This window comes from Pecten maximus, chromosome 4 (assembly GCF_902652985.1).
Source record: "Pecten maximus chromosome 4, xPecMax1.1, whole genome shotgun sequence".
Taxonomy (NCBI): Eukaryota; Metazoa; Mollusca; class Bivalvia; order Pectinida; family Pectinidae; genus Pecten; species Pecten maximus.
This window is the reverse complement of record NC_047018.1, coordinates 16,998,931-17,018,083: the sequence shown is the minus strand read 5'-3', so window position 1 is coordinate 17,018,083 and position 19,153 is coordinate 16,998,931. Positions and strand designations below refer to the sequence as shown.

At 38.9% G+C, this 19,153-nt stretch overlaps 1 protein-coding gene across 1 annotated transcript in view; it reads right to left on the bottom strand.

The window, feature by feature from the left end:
• Positions 1–18,622, bottom strand: part of LOC117326412 (dedicator of cytokinesis protein 7-like) — a 79,073-nt gene extending 60,451 nt beyond the window's left edge. The window contains 8 exon segments of the mRNA XM_033883160.1: positions 6,852–6,918; positions 11,238–11,323; positions 11,632–11,847; positions 12,799–12,913; positions 13,207–13,278; positions 15,848–16,023; positions 16,400–16,493; positions 18,557–18,622. Coding sequence (XP_033739051.1) covers positions 6,852–6,918; positions 11,238–11,323; positions 11,632–11,847; positions 12,799–12,913; positions 13,207–13,278; positions 15,848–16,023; positions 16,400–16,493; positions 18,557–18,603 — 873 coding nt within the window. The 5' untranslated portion in view covers positions 18,604–18,622.
• Between the last annotated feature and the right edge of the window lie 531 nt (positions 18,623–19,153).

Below are 19,153 nucleotides of genomic sequence, written 5' to 3'. Positions count from 1 at the left end.
GCGCCAGCCATGACGAGCATCCGTAATGATATCAATACCGTCTAGATCTTCATAGCTGGCAACTTCCTCCAGAAGAGCATCATTGATGGATGTATCATATTCAAGCTTAACAAAGTCCTTGTAGGTGGAGAAAAACTTGTTTCTTTTTTCAACTGACAGAATACCAATGCCAGCCCCATTACAAAATCTTCCATAATGGGAGGGCAGCATCCAACTGCAGACAAATGAATGATTAATTTTGTCATTAATGAGGTACTGTCCTGTTGGTAGGTATGGTGAGGAAGACCATAAGTAGGTATGGTGGGTTCGACTTTTATGTGAGCATTTCAGTTTCAACACACCCACATGTCCTTTACGTGTTGATGTTTTTACCAACAATTTCCCTTGGCACCGCCGGGCATGGTTTGCTGCAATTTCCATAAGTCTTGAAACTGAGTTTTGAGTTGTTACAAAGAACTTCTGATTCACTTGCTTCCGTGTAGCACGCAAGTATGCTGCTGGTATTGGTGGAATTTCTTTGTGATGCTTGCAGGATTTCTTTTCTTCAATCCAAAAGTCCAAAATATTTTCAATTATGTCAAAGTTGTTCACTGGTCTGTTCATTTTTTTCATAAGATGTTCTCTAACAATTTGTAATTTCCCAAGTAATATTGCTTTTTTTGAAAAATCTGCTGGAATTTCTAATTTGAATGATGGTGGACGTGTCCTTTTCTCCGACATGTTGAAAGTTGTGAATTGTATAAATGAGAAATTGATAATGAACTAAAGTTTGGCCCACACATATGTGTCTCCTGGATATGGAACATTCTAATATTCCCTCACAAACGGAAACCAGGGAATTATAAAAACATATACAAACATGTAGTTGATCTACAAACAAGAGGCCCAGGGGCCTTAACGGTCATCTGACTCTAAATTAAAACCCTTATATTATTGTAGTATGCATTCTCTGTAGCAAGTATATAGTGGCACTGTTGGCTATGGTGGCCATCTTGGAATTCTGACCGACCCAATAAATAACAACACTTGGTCTGGACCATCTAAGGATAATTTCTGGTAAGTTAGAGCTGAATCCCACCGGTGGAATTTGAGAAGAAGTTTGAAATAGGTGTTGTTCAGGAAAACCATGATTGCGCAATCATGTTACAAAATGGCCGCCATTACTGCCATGTCAAAGTTTTTACGAGACCGAAAAAATAACAACACTTTGTTGGCCCTCCTTCCTTAACATCCTCACCAATTTCCAGCTCAATGGCACCAGTGGAACTGGAGAAGAAGTTTAAAATGTGTTTTTCAAGATGGCTACCATGGCGGCCATCTTGGATTTCAGACCAATCTAAAAAATAACAACACTTGGTCGGGATCATCTCAGGAACATTTCAGGTAAGTTTCAGCCCAACAGCACTGGTGTAACTTGAGAAGAAGTTTAAAATGTGTTTTTCAAGATGGCTGCCATGGCGGCCATCTTGGATTTCAGACCAATCTAAAAAATAACAACACTTGGTCGGGATCATCTCAGGAACATTTCAGGTAAGTTTCAGCCCAACAGCACTGGTGGAACTTGAGAAGAAGTTTAAAATGTGTTTTTCAAGATGGCGGCCTCAGCGGCCATCTTGGATTACGGACCGACCGGAAAAATAACTACACTTGGTCGAGATCATATCAGGATCATTTCAGGCAAGTTTCAGCTCAATAGCACTGGTGGAACTTGAGAAGAAGTTTAAAACGTGTTTTTCAAGATGGCGGCTATGGCGGCCATCTTGGATTTCAGACCTATCTAAAAACTAACTACACTTGGTCGGGATCATATCAGGATCATTTCAGGCAAGTTTCAGCTCAATAGCACTGGTGGAACTTGAGAAGAAGTTTAAAATGTGTTTTTCAAGATGGCGGCTTAGCAGCCATCTTGGATTTCGGACCGACCCGAAAAATAACAACACTTGGTCGGGATCATATCAGGATCATTTCAGGCAAGTTTCAGCTCAATAGCACTGGTGGAACTTGAGAAGAAGTTTAAAATGCGTTTTTCAAGATGTCGGCTATGGTGGCCATCTTGGATTTTGGACCGACCCGAAAAATAACAACACTTGGTCGGGATCATATCACGATCATTTCAGGCAAGTTTCAGCTCAATAGCACTGGTGAAACTTGAGAAGAAGTTTTAAATGTGTTTTTCAAGATGGCGGCTATGGCGGCCATCTTGGATTTCGGACCGACCCGAAAAATAACAACACTTGGTCGGGATCATTTCAGGATCATTTCTGGCAAGTTTTAGCCCAACAGCACTGGTGGAACTTGAGAAGAAGTTTAAAATGTGTTTTCAAAATGGCGGCTTTGGCGGCCATCTTGGATTTCGGACCAACCCGAAAAATAACAACACTTGGTCAGGACCATCTCAGGATCATTTCTGGCAAGTTTCATCTTAATCCCACTGGTGGAACTTGAGAAGAAGATTGAAATGTGAAAAGTTTACGGACGGCGGACGGCGGACGACGACGGACGAAGCATGATGGCTATAGGTCATCCTGACCCTTCGGGTCAGATGACCTAACAAGAGGCCCAGGGGCCTTAACGGTCATCTGACTCTAAATTAAAACCCTTATATTATTGTAGTATGCATTCTCTGTAGCAAGTATATAGTGGCACTGTTGGCCATCATGTGGCCATCTTGGATATCTGACCGACCCAATAAATAATAACACTTGGTCTGGACCATCTAAGGATCATTTCTGGTAAGTTAGAGCTGTATCCCACCGGTGGAATTTGAGAAGAAGTTTGAAATAGGTGTTGTTCAGGAAAACCATGATTGCGCAATCATGTTACAAAATGGCCGCCATTGCTGCCATGCCAAAGTTTTTACAAGGCCGAAAAAATAACAACACTTTGTTGGCACTCCTTCCTTAACATCCTCACCAATTTCGAGCTCAATGGCACCAGTGGAACTGGAGAAGAAGTTTAAAATGTGTTTTTTAAGATGGCGGATATGGTGGCCATCTTGCATTTCAGACCAATCTAAAAAATAACAACACTTGGTCGGGATCATCTCAGGAACATTTCAGGCAAGTTTCAGCCCAACAGCACTGGTGGAACTTGAGAAAAAGTTTAAAATGTGTTTTTGAAGATGGTGGTTATGGTGGCCATCTTGGATTTCGGACCGACCCGAAAAATAACATCACTTGGTCGGGATCATATCAGGATCATTTCAGGCAATTTTCAGCTCAATAGCACTGGTGGAACCGGAGAAGAAGTTTAAAATGTGTTTTCAAAATGGCGGCTATGGGGGCCATCTTGGATTTCGGACCGACCCGAAAAATAACAACACTTGGTCGGGATCATATCAGGATAATTTCAGGCAAGTTTCAGCTCAATAGCACTGCTGGAACTTGAGAAGAAGTTTAAAATGTGTTTTTGAAGATGGAGCCTATTGCGGCCATCTTGGATTTCGGACCGACCCGAAAAATAACAACACTTGGTCACGATCATATCAGGATCATTTCAGGCCAGTTTCAGCTCAATAGCACTGGTGGAACTTGAGAAGAAGTTTAAAATGTGTTTTTCAAGATGGCGGCTATGGCGGCCATCTTGGATTTCGGACCGACCCGAAAAATAACAACACTTGGTCGGGATCATCTCAGGATCATTTCAGGCAAGTTTCAGCTCAAAAGCATTGGTGGAACTTGAGAAGAAGTTAAAAATGTGTTTTTCAAGATGGCGGCTATGGAGGCCATCTTGGATTTCGGACCGACCCAAAAAATAACAACACTTGGTCGGGATCATATCAGGATCATTTCAGGCAAGTTTCATCTCAATAGCACTGGTGGAACTTGAGAAGAAGTTTAAAATGTGTTTTTCAAGATGGCGGCTATGGCGGCCATCTTGGATTTCGGACCAACCCCAAAAATAACAACACTTGGTCAGGATCATATCAGGATCATTTCAGGCAAGTTTCAGCTCAATAGCACTGGTGGAACTTGAGAAGAAGTTTAAAATGTGTTTTTCAAGATGGCGGCTATGGCGGCCATCTTGGATTTCGGACCGACCCGAAAAATAACAACACTTGGTCGGGATCATCTCAGGATCATTTCTGGCAAGTTTCAGCCCAACAGCACTGGTGGAACTTGAGAAGAAGTTTAAAATGTGTTTTCAAAATGGCGGCTATGGCGGCCATCTTGGATTTCAGACTGACCCGAAAAATAACAACACTTGGTCAGGACCATCTCAGGATCATTTCAGGCAAGTTTCAGCTTAATCCCACTGGTGGAACTTGAGAAGAAGATTGAAATGTGAAAAGTTTACGCACGGCGCACGGCGGACGGCAGACGGCGCACGGCGCACGGCGCACGACGACGGACGAAGCATGATGACTATAGGTCATCCTGACCCTTCGGGTCAGATGACCTAAAAACTTGAAAACCAGTTATAAAATTACATCAAACAGATTATAATATATTAAAAGTATTTTATTTACACCTTTTGGTGATTTTGTTGTAAATTGTAGACACTGATCAATTGCTTATTACCCCTGTGTAAGGCTGTGACCATTATAGGAATACCTGAGAATGGTCCCGCCAAAATGCCACATGGCTCCTCTGTGACAAGTGGGCCGCTGAAGGGGTACTGAACATAACATATTATTACTACTTCTTTTATCAACGTATATATTAAATGACCATTGATATATTCTTACAAAAGATAAATTGTTTGTATCTTTCAGTTTTCAAATAGAAATAGTTCGAAATCATACAATTAGTACACACTGTTTTCCCCATGCACACCCTCCTTAACCTGTGATGTATTGGTCAGAACTAATTACTTCAGAGGGCTTAGTACAGATTAGAACAATGAACGAAATGGAGGGAAAACAAACCATATCTCTGAAAGTAACACAGCTTCAAAAGGATACCATTCGTCATTTATTTCTTCACAATGGATGGGATTTTGATGAACACATGTGTGACATGACTTGTTTGGAGTCTGGGTCAGATAATGAGACTAATAATGATAAGTTTATTATTGAGCAGAGAGAAGGATATGAAGAGTGTCCATATTGTTTCTGTAAGCCATGTATTACTGGTGAAGTTAACCGGCAAATGTGGTGGGAAACTAAAAATACTGAGCCAAACAAGCAAAATAACAGTTTTAGGAAAGAGAAATATAAGCGTTTTTGGACAATGCTTTTCCACAGGGAAGTGTTTTTGGACGATAGATACAAAACAAAAAAACTGCAGGCTTTGCAGCAGGACCCACATAGGAGAAAGCTAGCCTGGCATAAAAGGGATATTTTACCTAAATGTGTGTTAGACAAAGTGAGAGCATGGTTCCCTAATCCACAAGATATGCCCTACATGGGCCATTTGTGGGAGTAATCATTAGCCAGACTCTATGGTCAAGCGTGGTGATCTATAGGATACACTGATACAAGATAACCACTAGCCAGCTATTATCATCCCCTTGGGAATCGGGGAACTGGGAATCAAGGGCCCTAATTAATAGAGTTGATGCCGTTCTCAATGGTGAGTAATAATGAAACAATTTAAAATTTAATTAGAACTTTACATGGATGATTGTTGTGATATAATGAAAGTGTTTAGACTATAAACACGTGGAGCAATCCTAAGGATTCTACTTCCGGTGTAAACATAAACATTGGAATAGCTGTCAATCAAAAATAGTGAACCTTACTGCTTTAACATTCTATTCAAATATTACAAAAGAAATATATTTTTGTTTGTAATAATGTTAACATAACCATATTCAGAACATAAAAGTCTGTGAGCATGCTGAAAAATTAGGTGATTATTTCATTAAATATGTTGCTTGTCAAAGAAAAATTCCTCTGAAGTGACTGTGGATAGAAAAATTGAATTCACCACCATCTTTTTGATTGGTCGCTATTTATACCCCCAACCCGGTCTTTAATACAAGGAATTGTTAACCCTTGAAAGGTGACATTTCCCTTGACCTCTGACTTTAGAGGATATCACCTTTCTCAGGTTAACAATACTTTGTATTAACCTGTAATTGTATATCATTTACCAATCCCAAATAATTTTCCGAGGCTTAGATAGTGCGAAACTACTAAGTCATATACATTATTTACCAAATTGAATTTCATGTGGTGTTCTGAGGGTTAAAGATGGCAGAAATGTATACACAATCCTACATTAATCTATTCTGTATCAAAGTTACTGGTTAAATAAATCATATCATCTCGGATATCTGAAATCTCATGTCGTCTGAACACAGCTACAACCATGAAAGAAGATGAAAAATTTGTCACAAAAACCTCTATGGTTTTCTGATTCAGAATTAAATGAAGGTGGCAAAACAACTAAAGTACACAAACAAACTGGTCCCAGGAAACTTGCCATATCCCCCAACCCCATATACTTTAACTGTACATTATTTACCAATATCATATGGTGTTCCGAGCCCCACTCGATTTGCACACTTCTCTGAAGAGAAGCCTTCTAAGAAGATCGCATTCCGTTATATGTAAATCAAGTAAACCGGAAGAATATAACCCAAAACAAACAAGTTTTTAAGCTTTCTCAAACACAAAGACACAAACATGGGCATGTATGTGTCATATATTCTTGTCTAGTGAAAATTCACTTGCACACTTAAAATTTGGTCGCCGCCATATTGGAAGATAAATCTTCCAGCTTTGAGACGGAAGAGGTAGAAGATCTTCAAAAAGCAGAAGAGCTACAAATCCAGTGACCGGAAGATGTATTCAAGAAGGAGAAGGGTGCAAATCGAGTGGGGCTCTGAGGTTTAGAGTTAAACATGACAGAAATGTATACATTATAGTACATTTTTTAGCAATGGATAACAAATATCAAAGTTACCTTCTTCCTCTCCTTTGCATCATATAGGGCCATGGTAGCAAACAGAGGCTCAAACTCCAACTCCAGCCTAGGTTATAAATACAAAATCTCACCAATCAATCATATAGCATAAATATTATACACTAACAACAAATACACTTCCTCAGAGACACTAGTATAATTCTCACTATACAATCTCTCAGAGACACTAGTATAATTCTCACTATACAATCTCTCAGAGACACTGGTCAGTATAACCCCCACTATACACTCCCACAATACACCAGTATAAACCTCCACTATACACTCCCACAATACACCAGTATAAACCCCACTATACACTACCACAATACACCAGTATAAACCTCCACTATATACTCCCTAATACACCAGTATAAACCTCACTATACACTCCCACAATACACCAGTATAAACCCCCACTATACACTCCCACAATACACAAGTATTAACGCCACTATACACTCCCACAATACATCAGTATAAACCTCCACTATACACTCCCACAATACACCAGTATAAACCCCACTATACACTCCCACAATACACCAGTATAAACCTCCACTATATACTCCCTAATACACCAGTATAAACCTCACTATACACTCCCACAATACACCAGTATATACCCCACTATACACTCCCACAATACACCAGTATAAACCCCCACTATACACTCCCACAATACACCAGTATAAACCCCCACTATACACTCCCACAATACACCAGTATAAACCTCCACTATACACTCCAACAATACACCAGTATAAACCCCCACTATACACTCCCACAATACACCAGTATAAACCCCCACTATACACTCCCACAATACACCAGTATAAACCCCCACTTATATACTCCCACAATACACCAGTATATACCCCCACTATACACTCCCACAATACACCAGTATAAACCCCACTATACACTCCCTATTACATCAGTATAAACCCCACTATACACTCCCACAATACACCAGTATAAACCTCCACTATACACTCCCTCAATATACCAGTATAAACCTCCACTATACACTCCCACAATACACCAGTATAAACCTCCACTATACACTCCCACAATACACCAGTATAAACCCCACTATACACTCCCACAATACACCAGTATAAACCTCCACTATACACTCCCTCAATATACCAGTATAAACCCCACTATACACTCCCACAATACACCAGTATAAACCCCACTATACACTCCCACAATACACCAGTATAAACCTCCACTACACACTCCCACAATACACCAGTATAAACCTCCACTATACACTCCCACAATACACAAGTATAAACCCCACTATATACTCCCACAATACATCAGTATAAACCTCCACTATACACTCCCACAATACATCAGTATAAACCTCCACTATATACTCCCACAATACACCAGTATAAACCCCCACTATACACTCCCTAATACACCAGTATAAACCCCCACTATACACTTCCACACTACACCAGTATCAACCCCACTATACACTTCCACACTACACCAGTATCAACCCCACTATACACTCCCACAATACACCAGTATAAACCCCACTATACACTCCCTATTACACCATTATAAACCCCAGTATACACTCCCACAATACACCAGTATAAACCCCACTATATACTCCCACAATACACCAGTATAAACCCCCACTATACACTCCCACAATACACCAGTATATACCCCACTATACACTCCCACAATACACCAGTATAAACCCCCACTATACACTCCCACAATACACCAGTATATACCCCACTATACACTCCCACAATACACCAGTATAAACCCCCACTATACACTCCCACAATACACCATTATAAACCCCAGTATACACTCCCACAATACATCAGAATAAACCCCAATATACACTCCCACAATACACAGTATAAACCCCCACTATACACTCCCACAATACATCAGTATAAACCTCCACTATATACTCCCACAATACACCAGTATAAACCCCCACTATACACTCCCTAATACACCAGTATAAACCTCCACTATACACTCCCACAATACACCAGTATAAACCCCCACTATACACTCCCACAATACACCAGCATAAACCCCACTATACACTCCTACAATACACCAGTATAAACCTCCACTCTACACTCCCACAATACACCAGTATAAACCTCCACTATACACTCCCACAATACACCAGTATAAACCCCCACTATACACTCCCACAATACACCAGTATAAACCTCCACTATACACTCCCACAATACACCAGTATAAACCTCCACTCTACACTCCCACAATACACCAGTACAAACCCCCACTATACACTCCCTAATACACCAGTATAAACCCCCACTATACACTCCCACAATACACCAGTATAAACCCCACTATACACTCCCTAATACACCAGTATAAACCCCCACTATACACTCCCACAATACACCAGTATAAACCCCACTATACACTCCCACAATACACCAGTATAAACCCCCACTATACACTCCCACAATACACCAGTATAAACCCCCACTTTACACTCCCACAATACACCAGTATAAACCCCCACTATACACTCCCACAATACACCAGTATAAACCCCCACTATACACTCCCACAATACACCAGTATAAACCCCCACTTTACACTCCCACAATACACAAGTATAAACCCCCACTTTACACTCCCACAATACACCAGTATAAACCCCCACTATACACTCCCACAATACACCAGTATAAACCCCCACTTTACACTCCCACAATACACCAGTATAAACCCCCACTATACACTCTCACAATATACCAGTTTAAACCCCACTATACACTCCCACAATACACCAGTATAAACCCCCACTATACACTCCCACAATACACAAGTATTAACCCCACTATACACTCCCACAATACACCAGTATAAACCCCCACTATACACTCCCACAATACACCAGTATATACCCCAGTATACACTCCCACAATACACCAGTAGAAACCCCACTATACACTCCCTAATACACCAGTATAAACCTCACTATACACTCCCACAATACACCAGTATAAACCTCCACTATACACTCCCACAATACATCAGTATAAACCTCCACTATATACTCCCACAATACACCAGTATAAACCCCCACTATACACTCCCTAATACACCAGTATAAACCCCCACTATACACTCCCACAATACACCAGTATAAACCCCACTAAACACTCCCACAATACACCAGTATAAACCCCACTATACACTCCCACAATACACCAGTATAAACCCCACTATACACTCCCACAATACACCAGTATAAACCCCACCATACACTCCCACAATACACCAGTATAAACCCCACTATACACTCCCACAATACACAAGTATAAACCCCCACTATACACTCCCACAATACACAAGTATAAACCCCACTATACACTCCTACAATACACCAGTATAAACCCCACTATACACTCCCACAATACACCAGTATAAACCCCACTATACACTCCCACAATACACCAGTATAAACCCCACTATACACTCCCACAATACACAAGTATATACCCCAGTATACACTCCCACAATACACCAGTATAAACCTCCACTATACACTCCCACAATACATCAGTATAAACCTCCACTATATACTCCCACAATACACCAGTATAAACCCCACTATACACTCCCACAATACACCAGTATAAACCCCCACCATACACTCCCACAATACACCAGTATAAACCCCACCATACACTCCCACAATACACCAGTATAAACCCCACTATACACTCCCACAATACACAAGTATAAACCCCCACTATACACTCCCACAATACACAAGTATAAACCCCACTATACACTCCTACAATACACCAGTATAAACCCCACTATACACTCCCACAATACACCAGTATAAACCCCACTATACACTCCCACAATACACAAGTATAAACCCCACTATACACTCCTACAATACACCAGTATAAACCCCCACTATACACTCCCCACAATACACCAGTATAAACCCCACTATACACTCCCACAATACACCAGTATAAACCCCACTATACACTCCCACAATACACAAGTATATACCCCAGTATACACTCCCACTATACACTCCCACAATACACAAGTATATACCCCAGTATACACTCCCACAATACACAAGTATATACCCCAGTATACACTCCCACAATACACCAGTATAAACCCCACTATACACTCCCTAATACACCAGTATAAACCCCACTATACACTCCCCACAATACACCAGTATAAACCCCACTATACACTCCCACAATACACCAGTATAAACCCCCACTATACACTCCCTCAATACATCCTAGTATACACTCCCTCACAGAGACACCAATATAACCTTTAATATCCTGTAGCCATTGCTGTACTTACTTTAGGTTGATGCATTTGACCAATATCCTGTGGCCAAAGTGTTCCTGTGGTATCTGTGCTGGTGCTCGACGCTCAATCAAATCTTCCTGTAACAGATTACAAACTCATATCAAACAATAGCTATCCCCAACAACACAACATTTTAAAAGTTTAACAGAATACATCAAACTTTCGGATTTTAACATTTAATTCTGAGAAGTAGCAAACATCACAAATAAGGATAAGAAGCAGACAAAAAAAAACGACCACAAAAAAGTGTTCAATATCTGGATCAGTAGGCAGTATCCCTGTGTCTATAGGTGATAATAGCATAAACACCCATTCAGAGGTGGAATACTGACCAATATCAACCCAATGTATCACAATATGGCCCTATAACAAAAACCAACAATACCTCTTCTTGCATCTGATATAAACTAAAAAGTGAGTCTTGTCGATTTTCTTGTCTCTGTTCTCCATTCTTCTGATCAATCTCTTCATAGCTGACCCGGTCAAACAGGTTTGGGAGGAGACTGTCAGCCTGAGACTGTTTCAAGTCAAATATACTGCTGGCCCAACTTCCACGTGGCGTATCATTCATATGAATAGACTGGCGTTTGTTGGAGTTCTCCTGGACAAAAATTACAAATCAATTTTAGTCTGATAGTTTTTATGACACAATTATACGTTAAATATTGTCCAAATCAAATATTCCACAAACAGAGGTTTATACAAAGAAAATCATAATTTAAATTTTCAATAGACTCTGACATTATTAGAACACAATGAACTCAATGATAAACTACCTAATATATTCTCATCTCTGTTTTACTAATTCCCTCCAAACACACCCTATTGACCACTTTACCTTGTCTTGGTCAGTCAAGATTTCCTCAATGATAAACTACCTGATATATTCTCATCTCTGTTTTACTAATTCCCTCCAAACACACCCTATTGACCACTTTACCTTGTCTTGGTCAGTCAAGATTTCCTCAATGATAAACTACCTAATATATCCTTATCTCTATTTTACTAATTCCCTCCAAACACACCCTATTGACCACTTTACCTTGTCCTGGTCAGTCAAGATTTCCTCAATGATAAACTACCTAATATATCCTCATCTCTGTTTTACTAATTCCCTCCAAACACACCCTATTGACCACTCTACCTTGTTTTGGTCAGTCAAGATTTCCTCAATGATAAACTACCTAATATATCCTCATCTCTGTTTTACTAATTCCCTCCAAACACACCCTATTGACCACTTTACCTTGTCCTGGTCAGTCAAGATTTCCTCAATGATAAACTACCTAATATATCCTCATCTCTGTTTTACTAATTCCCTCCAAACACACCCTATTGACCACTTTACCTTGTCTTGGTCAATCAAGATTTCCTCAATGATAAACTACCTAATATATCCTTATCTCTGTTTTACTTATTCCCTCCAAACACACCCTATTGACCACTTTACCTTGTCCTGGTCAGTCAAGATTTCCTCAATGATAAACTACCTAATATATCCTTATCTCTGTTTTACTTATTCCCTCCAAACACACCCTATTGACCACTTTACCTTGTCCTGGTCAGTCAATGTTTCCTCAGCATCCACCTCATACTCCTGCACCACCAAGTCATTGTGGTCATTTAGTTTATCCTTATTACACACACTTGAACTGTATCGCTGATACCTGTACATGGTACAACAATGAACATTAACTCAATATCAATAATTAACTTCATAAGTCTTCATGCTAACAGTGAATATTCATCTTGATTTCCATTAAAATAATAGACAAATGTATCCCTTTCTAAAGTGTTGTTTTCAAAATTTATGAAAAAAAGTCAATATTATGATTTGCACTTAAACAAATATTAATAGTTCAAAATTTGTCCAACCCCTGTTGGATCAATAGTAAGAATGAAATATTGACTCTTAGAAATGTTAAGAAGATATTCAATTACAAGTATACAAATGATTTACCGGCGTGTCACTGTGGTATAATCAGCAGTATATCTCCGTGCACAGTCAAAGACATGTGCATCTGCATCAGACCTGTCAAACGAGATGGAACACAAATAAAAACATGTCATTACTGTCAAAACTTATAACAAGAGGCCCATAGGTCTTAACAGTTACCTGAGCTCTTAAATATTTCAGTCAATTGACCAATTTTAGCCCTGCCCATCAGCCCCTCAGAAGTCAGTCTGGGCCAATATATGGGCATACCATCAAACTGGAATCCAATACTGATAATACCAAGTTTGAATTATTTCCAAGGTAATTCAAGAAATGATGTTCAAAAATGGGATTCCCATACAAACTATTTATAACAGTAAATCAAATAGGGAATTATGAGACCCCAGGGTCATGAAATTCAGAATTTTGGTAAAGCACCTTAATTAAGACCCTTCCAATTATGAAAAGTATTTGATTGAACCCTCAGGTCCCTTAGTGGCAGGAACCATAAAATTCACAATTTCGGTTTACCTTTGGCAATAGCAGACTTCTGCAAAATCACTGAAACTGGTTGAGGCATTTAGGAGAAGAAGTCAACAATGTAAATTGATTACAGATGCAAGGTGGATGTTACACAATCAAAAGGCAATTAAAATAAGTCTCTTGAGGCTTTGTTTCAGGTGAACTAAAAACAGCCTGTCTTAGTAATGACCTATGTCTACTAATGGCAGAAACCCCGGTCAATGTCATTTAATGTTATAAACTATCTTGCAGGAAAGATTTGCATCATCTAGTGACTAGCTGGCATGATATAAAGTCAAGGTTTAATTTTCTAACAATTTTAGGAAAACAAGTAATTCAAAGTCTCCAACTACGCTTGTAACCAAGCACGACTTGATCTGATCATAAAACCTACCAAGTTTCATGAAATTGACAGAAAACTGTAGGAGATCTCTGGACAAGATTTCAAGTACCAGATATAAACAAAGAGCGAACTTCTACAAAATCAAATTATTTGGGAGGAAACATAACCTTATAGCATGACTATAATGCATTCCAAGTTTGAAAGAAATCAGTCAAAAATGTAGGAGAAGATCTCTGGACAGACAATGCAATATAAACAAGAGATCCCAGAGGGATCTTGATGCCCACCACTGAATGATCTTTATAGGTTCCATGTCAGATTGACCTTTTCTCTATTTTTCCTTTCGTCTTACTTATCTGTGCAAATTGAGAAACATCCCTCAAGTGCAATTTGAGAAAGATCCCTTAAGTACTTTCTGAGAAATAGCGATAACAAACTTCAATTGTCAAAATCCAAGATGGCTGCCTGTCGGCCATGTTGTTTTCCGACTGGTCCCAAAATGAAATATGCATAACTAGGGACCATGGGAAATCTACATATGAAACTTGAGAAAGATCCCTTCACTACATTCTGAGAAAAAGTGATAACAAACTTCAATTGTCAAGATCCAAGATGACTGCCTGTCGGCCATGTTGTTTTCCGACTGGTCTCAAAATGCAATATGCATAACTAGTCACCTAGGGGAACCTTTATATGCAATTTGAGAAAGTTCCCTGTGGTACTTTCTGAGAAATAGGTATAACAAACTTCAATTGTCAAAATCCAAGATGGCTGCCTTTCAGCCATGTTGTTTTCTGATTGGTCTCAAAATGTAATGTGCATAACTAGGCACCAAGGGGAGCCTACATACAAAATTTGAGAAAGATCCCTTCAGTACTTTCTCAAGTTTCTGAGAAATAGCGATAACAAACTTCAATTATCAAAATCCACGATGGCTGCCTGTCAGCCATGTTGTTTTCCGATTGGTCTCAAAATGCAATATGCATAACTAGGCACCAAGGGGAACCTACATATGAAATTTGAGAAAGATTCCTTCAGTACTTTCTGAGAAATAGCGATAACAAACTTCAATTGTCAAAATCCAAGATGGCTGCCTGTCGGCCATGTTGTTTTCTGATTGGTCTCAAGATGCAATATGTATAATTAGGCACCAAGGGGAACCTACATATGCAATTTGAGAAAGATCCCTTTAGTACTTTCTGAGAAATAGTGATAACAAACTTCAATTGTCAAAAGCCAAGATGGCTGCCTGTCGGCCATGTTGTTTTCCAATTGGTCTCAAAATGCAATATGCATAACTAGGCACCAAGGGGAACCTACATATGAAATTTGAGAAAGATCCCTGAAGCACTTTCTGAGGATTAGCGATAACAAGAATTGATTACGGACGGGGGACGGACGGACAGAGGGACGGACGGACCACGGACGCAGGGCGATTTGAATAGCCCACCATCTGATGATGGCGGGCTAAAAAGGTTGACCCAGGTGAAGCAGAAGATCAAAATAGCAGTCAGTCAATCTGGCTCCAAAGATGTCAGTCAAGGAAAAGCAGGAGATCATTTTTATGGTCAGTCATGGTAAGGCAGGATATGAAATTGTCAGTTACGGTAAAACAGGAGATGAAATAGTTGACTGGAAGTCATGGTAAAGCAGAAGATGAAATTGTCAGTTGATGTAAACAAAACAGGAGATACAATTGTTTTATGTCAAGGTAAAGCAAAGAATATAATTGTTGTCAGTCCTGGTAAAGCAGGGGATGGAAATGTTGTCAGTCAAAGTAAAGCAAAATATTAAGTTTACCCAGTCTCTGGTACGATGGGGTTGACTGTTCGACATCTTTTTGGCAAGGGGTGGACATCAATGTCATCTTCAGGATATAATATCAAGTCTTTAAAAGGATCTCTTTCAACAGTACACTGGTTTTGTATAACAAAATCTTCAAAGTCAGGTGGGTCAACAACATCACTGAGTGGAACCTGTAAGAAAAAATTTAAATATCAATTACAAATATGGGAAGAAATCTTGGTGTATATCTTCAAATTGAATAAAAACATCTTGAAATTCAACTCTTCTTTTTATTTTCACCTTGAACTTTGTTATCTTTATTTCATTTTATCATTTTCATCCACAAATGACCAATCCTGTAAAATTTACCAATATACATATGCATAATAATAGGAATTGTTTCGATCATTGAGAAGAGGTGAATTGGAAAGAACTGTTACAATATGTAGTAACAAGTTAATTAGATACGCATCATACTGTACAGCTGCATTGGTCTTGTTACTGAGGTTTGTAAGTATTGTAGTAGCTAATTAATTGATAGATATATACACCTTCTATTGTACTTACGGTGAGGTTGAGACCACTGACACTTCTTGCAAGATCAGACGGTGCATACAGTATAGTGGATGATACTTGCTTTCTCACCTCAGCTGCCCCTTGTCTGTAAAACAATTTTATTATCATTACTTCAAAACCTCATTTTGATGACCTGTCATTTTAAAGAATAATTGTATTTACTTTAAAAAGGCTGTGCTTGTGACAAGTTGTGATGAACAGTAAAGAATTACGTTTCTAAACCTTGAATTGGCATACTATGGTTAAGTTTAATTCTTAGATCAATTAATTTGTGATGTCCGTCATATTTCTTGATAAACCATATCGCGATTCCCATTAGATTCCTGTGAATTACTCACCCAGTTTATTTTGGTTCCCGAGTTTCTAAATTGTACTCATTTGACTGCTTTTTTACCTCTGTATAATAACTGATATGTATCCTGATTAGATATCTGACAACTTTCGTTAGAAGAAACTCATCTCGGAAACTTGTTCCCGACCGATGAATTGGTCTATCTGTTCCGGTGACTAATTGAATTGCACATGTTCATGTTATGTAATTTGTGCAAGCATTTCACTATCGACTGATTTAAAACATCAAACCTCTTTATTGCTATTGGAATCTCTGTGGCGGAAACAACCTGACGTTAGGTTTCACCTCATAATCACTCCAACAAACTCAACCGGCCATTTTTGTGTGGCTTTTTTCGGAAATGATGAACCAAGCGAAAGTATTCTTCTTTAATTTTAAGTTTCGAATGTTAAAACAATCGCAGATTTCACTTATCAATTCCAATTGGAGAATCTGAGACTAAAATGAGTATTCGACGGCCAAGGGCCATTTTTATCAATCCAAGAGCTCATGGTGACTTTCCAATGTCGCATCAACTAGCTAGAGTGTATAAGAGTTACCTCCCCTCACACAAACCAGGAAGTAAGCGTAATAAAAAAGTAAAATAGTTTGGAATACTCAGCGATAAAACAGGTTATTGTGTACGATTTAAGCTGTTTTTCTATAACTTATTTAAATTCAACAAATGTCTTCAAACATATAAAAGCGTTAATCATATTACTTAATTACAAACAAATATTTCGCGGAAGGAGACAAGATTGTAAAACTTGTGTGTTCTTAGCGTTTTTTGGGAAAAATTATTTCCAGTTCCATCCTGTACTCATCGGAATTTATCATTGAAATAAGCAACATTTTTTATTCCCCCCGAGAGTTCCGAATGAATTTGATCTAGCGAAATTTGGCGATGACCGCTTAGGTTGCTGTTTCACAGCACCTAATGACATAAGTCTGTGAATGAAATACAATGATTATGCTGCACTGAAGACTTGCCCAATCGTTTTAATCCACAGATGCTACAATGTTGTTTCTTTTCTTCCTGTAAAAGATCACGAACCAAGATTGCAGCAAAGTTCTATATCATATAATTACAATTCAATAACTGTTAAAATATGACCTCATTGCTTCATATAAAACCTGAGCAGCGCTGTCAGGTACAACTTATGGTGATATTTTTTGTTTAGATCACAAAAATAGTATTGTAAGATCAACTTTAATTTGGAGCAGACATTCTTCAATAATGAGTCACTGTGACGTCTAGATCTGGTTTCATCGTCCACATGTACAGGAACAACTTGGTAATTGACAGTACCATATATTGTTCAGTCTAAAAGATATGCTTGTCCCGCATGATGAAACGCTACAAATATCCGATCTTGTGTACATGTCTTGTAGTTCATGTTACAAAACTAGAACCTCGTCAAGTCCCCTCCCCAGACAGTCGGGTATTAGGTTCAGTTCACTCGACTAGCCAACCACAGTTCGTAACAGTGGTATACAATATCAATTTGTAGATATATTTCCCTCATATGTTTACATTTGTTTAAATAGACAACGTCGTAAAAGCTAAAAATAATACGACGGTATATACAATAGACAAGTGCATCCGTCGCTGAATCACGATGAATTATAATGTAAACATCCCAGTACCGTGAGTACGAGCTACAGAGTCTGAAATGATGGGGTCGGTTCGGCATCGATTACACAATAACAATAGATCTTTATCAGGACTCTTTATCCTGTAAATAAATGGGGCAGACACCGAAAACCAAACAATTGAAAATGCAACCAGACAATCATTGTAGAGCTGATATACTTACTTATTCAACTTTTGAGCGAATGCTCGCTGCTGCCCTGAAGCAGCCATTTTCCATTAATCATGCGATGTACGTCATCGTTTCTTGCATACACAGAATACCCTGAGAAAAGGCGGGAAATTAAATTCCTGTCAAAGGTAATAAGTACATTTTTATCGTTATTTTAATTCAATATTTAGGTTACACGCATAAAAATACAGGAAAAACAAACAAACCAAATTATAGGCCAGTCAATATTCTCCCCTCTATATCTGAACTTTTTGAGAGAGCAAAAAATATACTGTGAAAACAAGCTAAGTGAGTATTTCGATTTTTAAGTCCTTTTGGAATCTTATTTAATCTCTAGATGTCTTGAACAGACGTGGTTTGGTTTACCAAACAGCATTTTGAAAGGACTGATCAGCGTAATTTAAGCGTTTTCTGCTGTTATCTGAGAATATGTGCAGAGACTTGTATATCAGGTATAGGCCCCTATACATGTATATACGTACGTCTCTGCGTCAAGCGAGTATTTTGTCAAAACAAAATCTGCATGAATATTTCTGAAATACAGCAAAATAACCCATTTCTATCTCCGCTTAATTATGTTACTGATTCCCG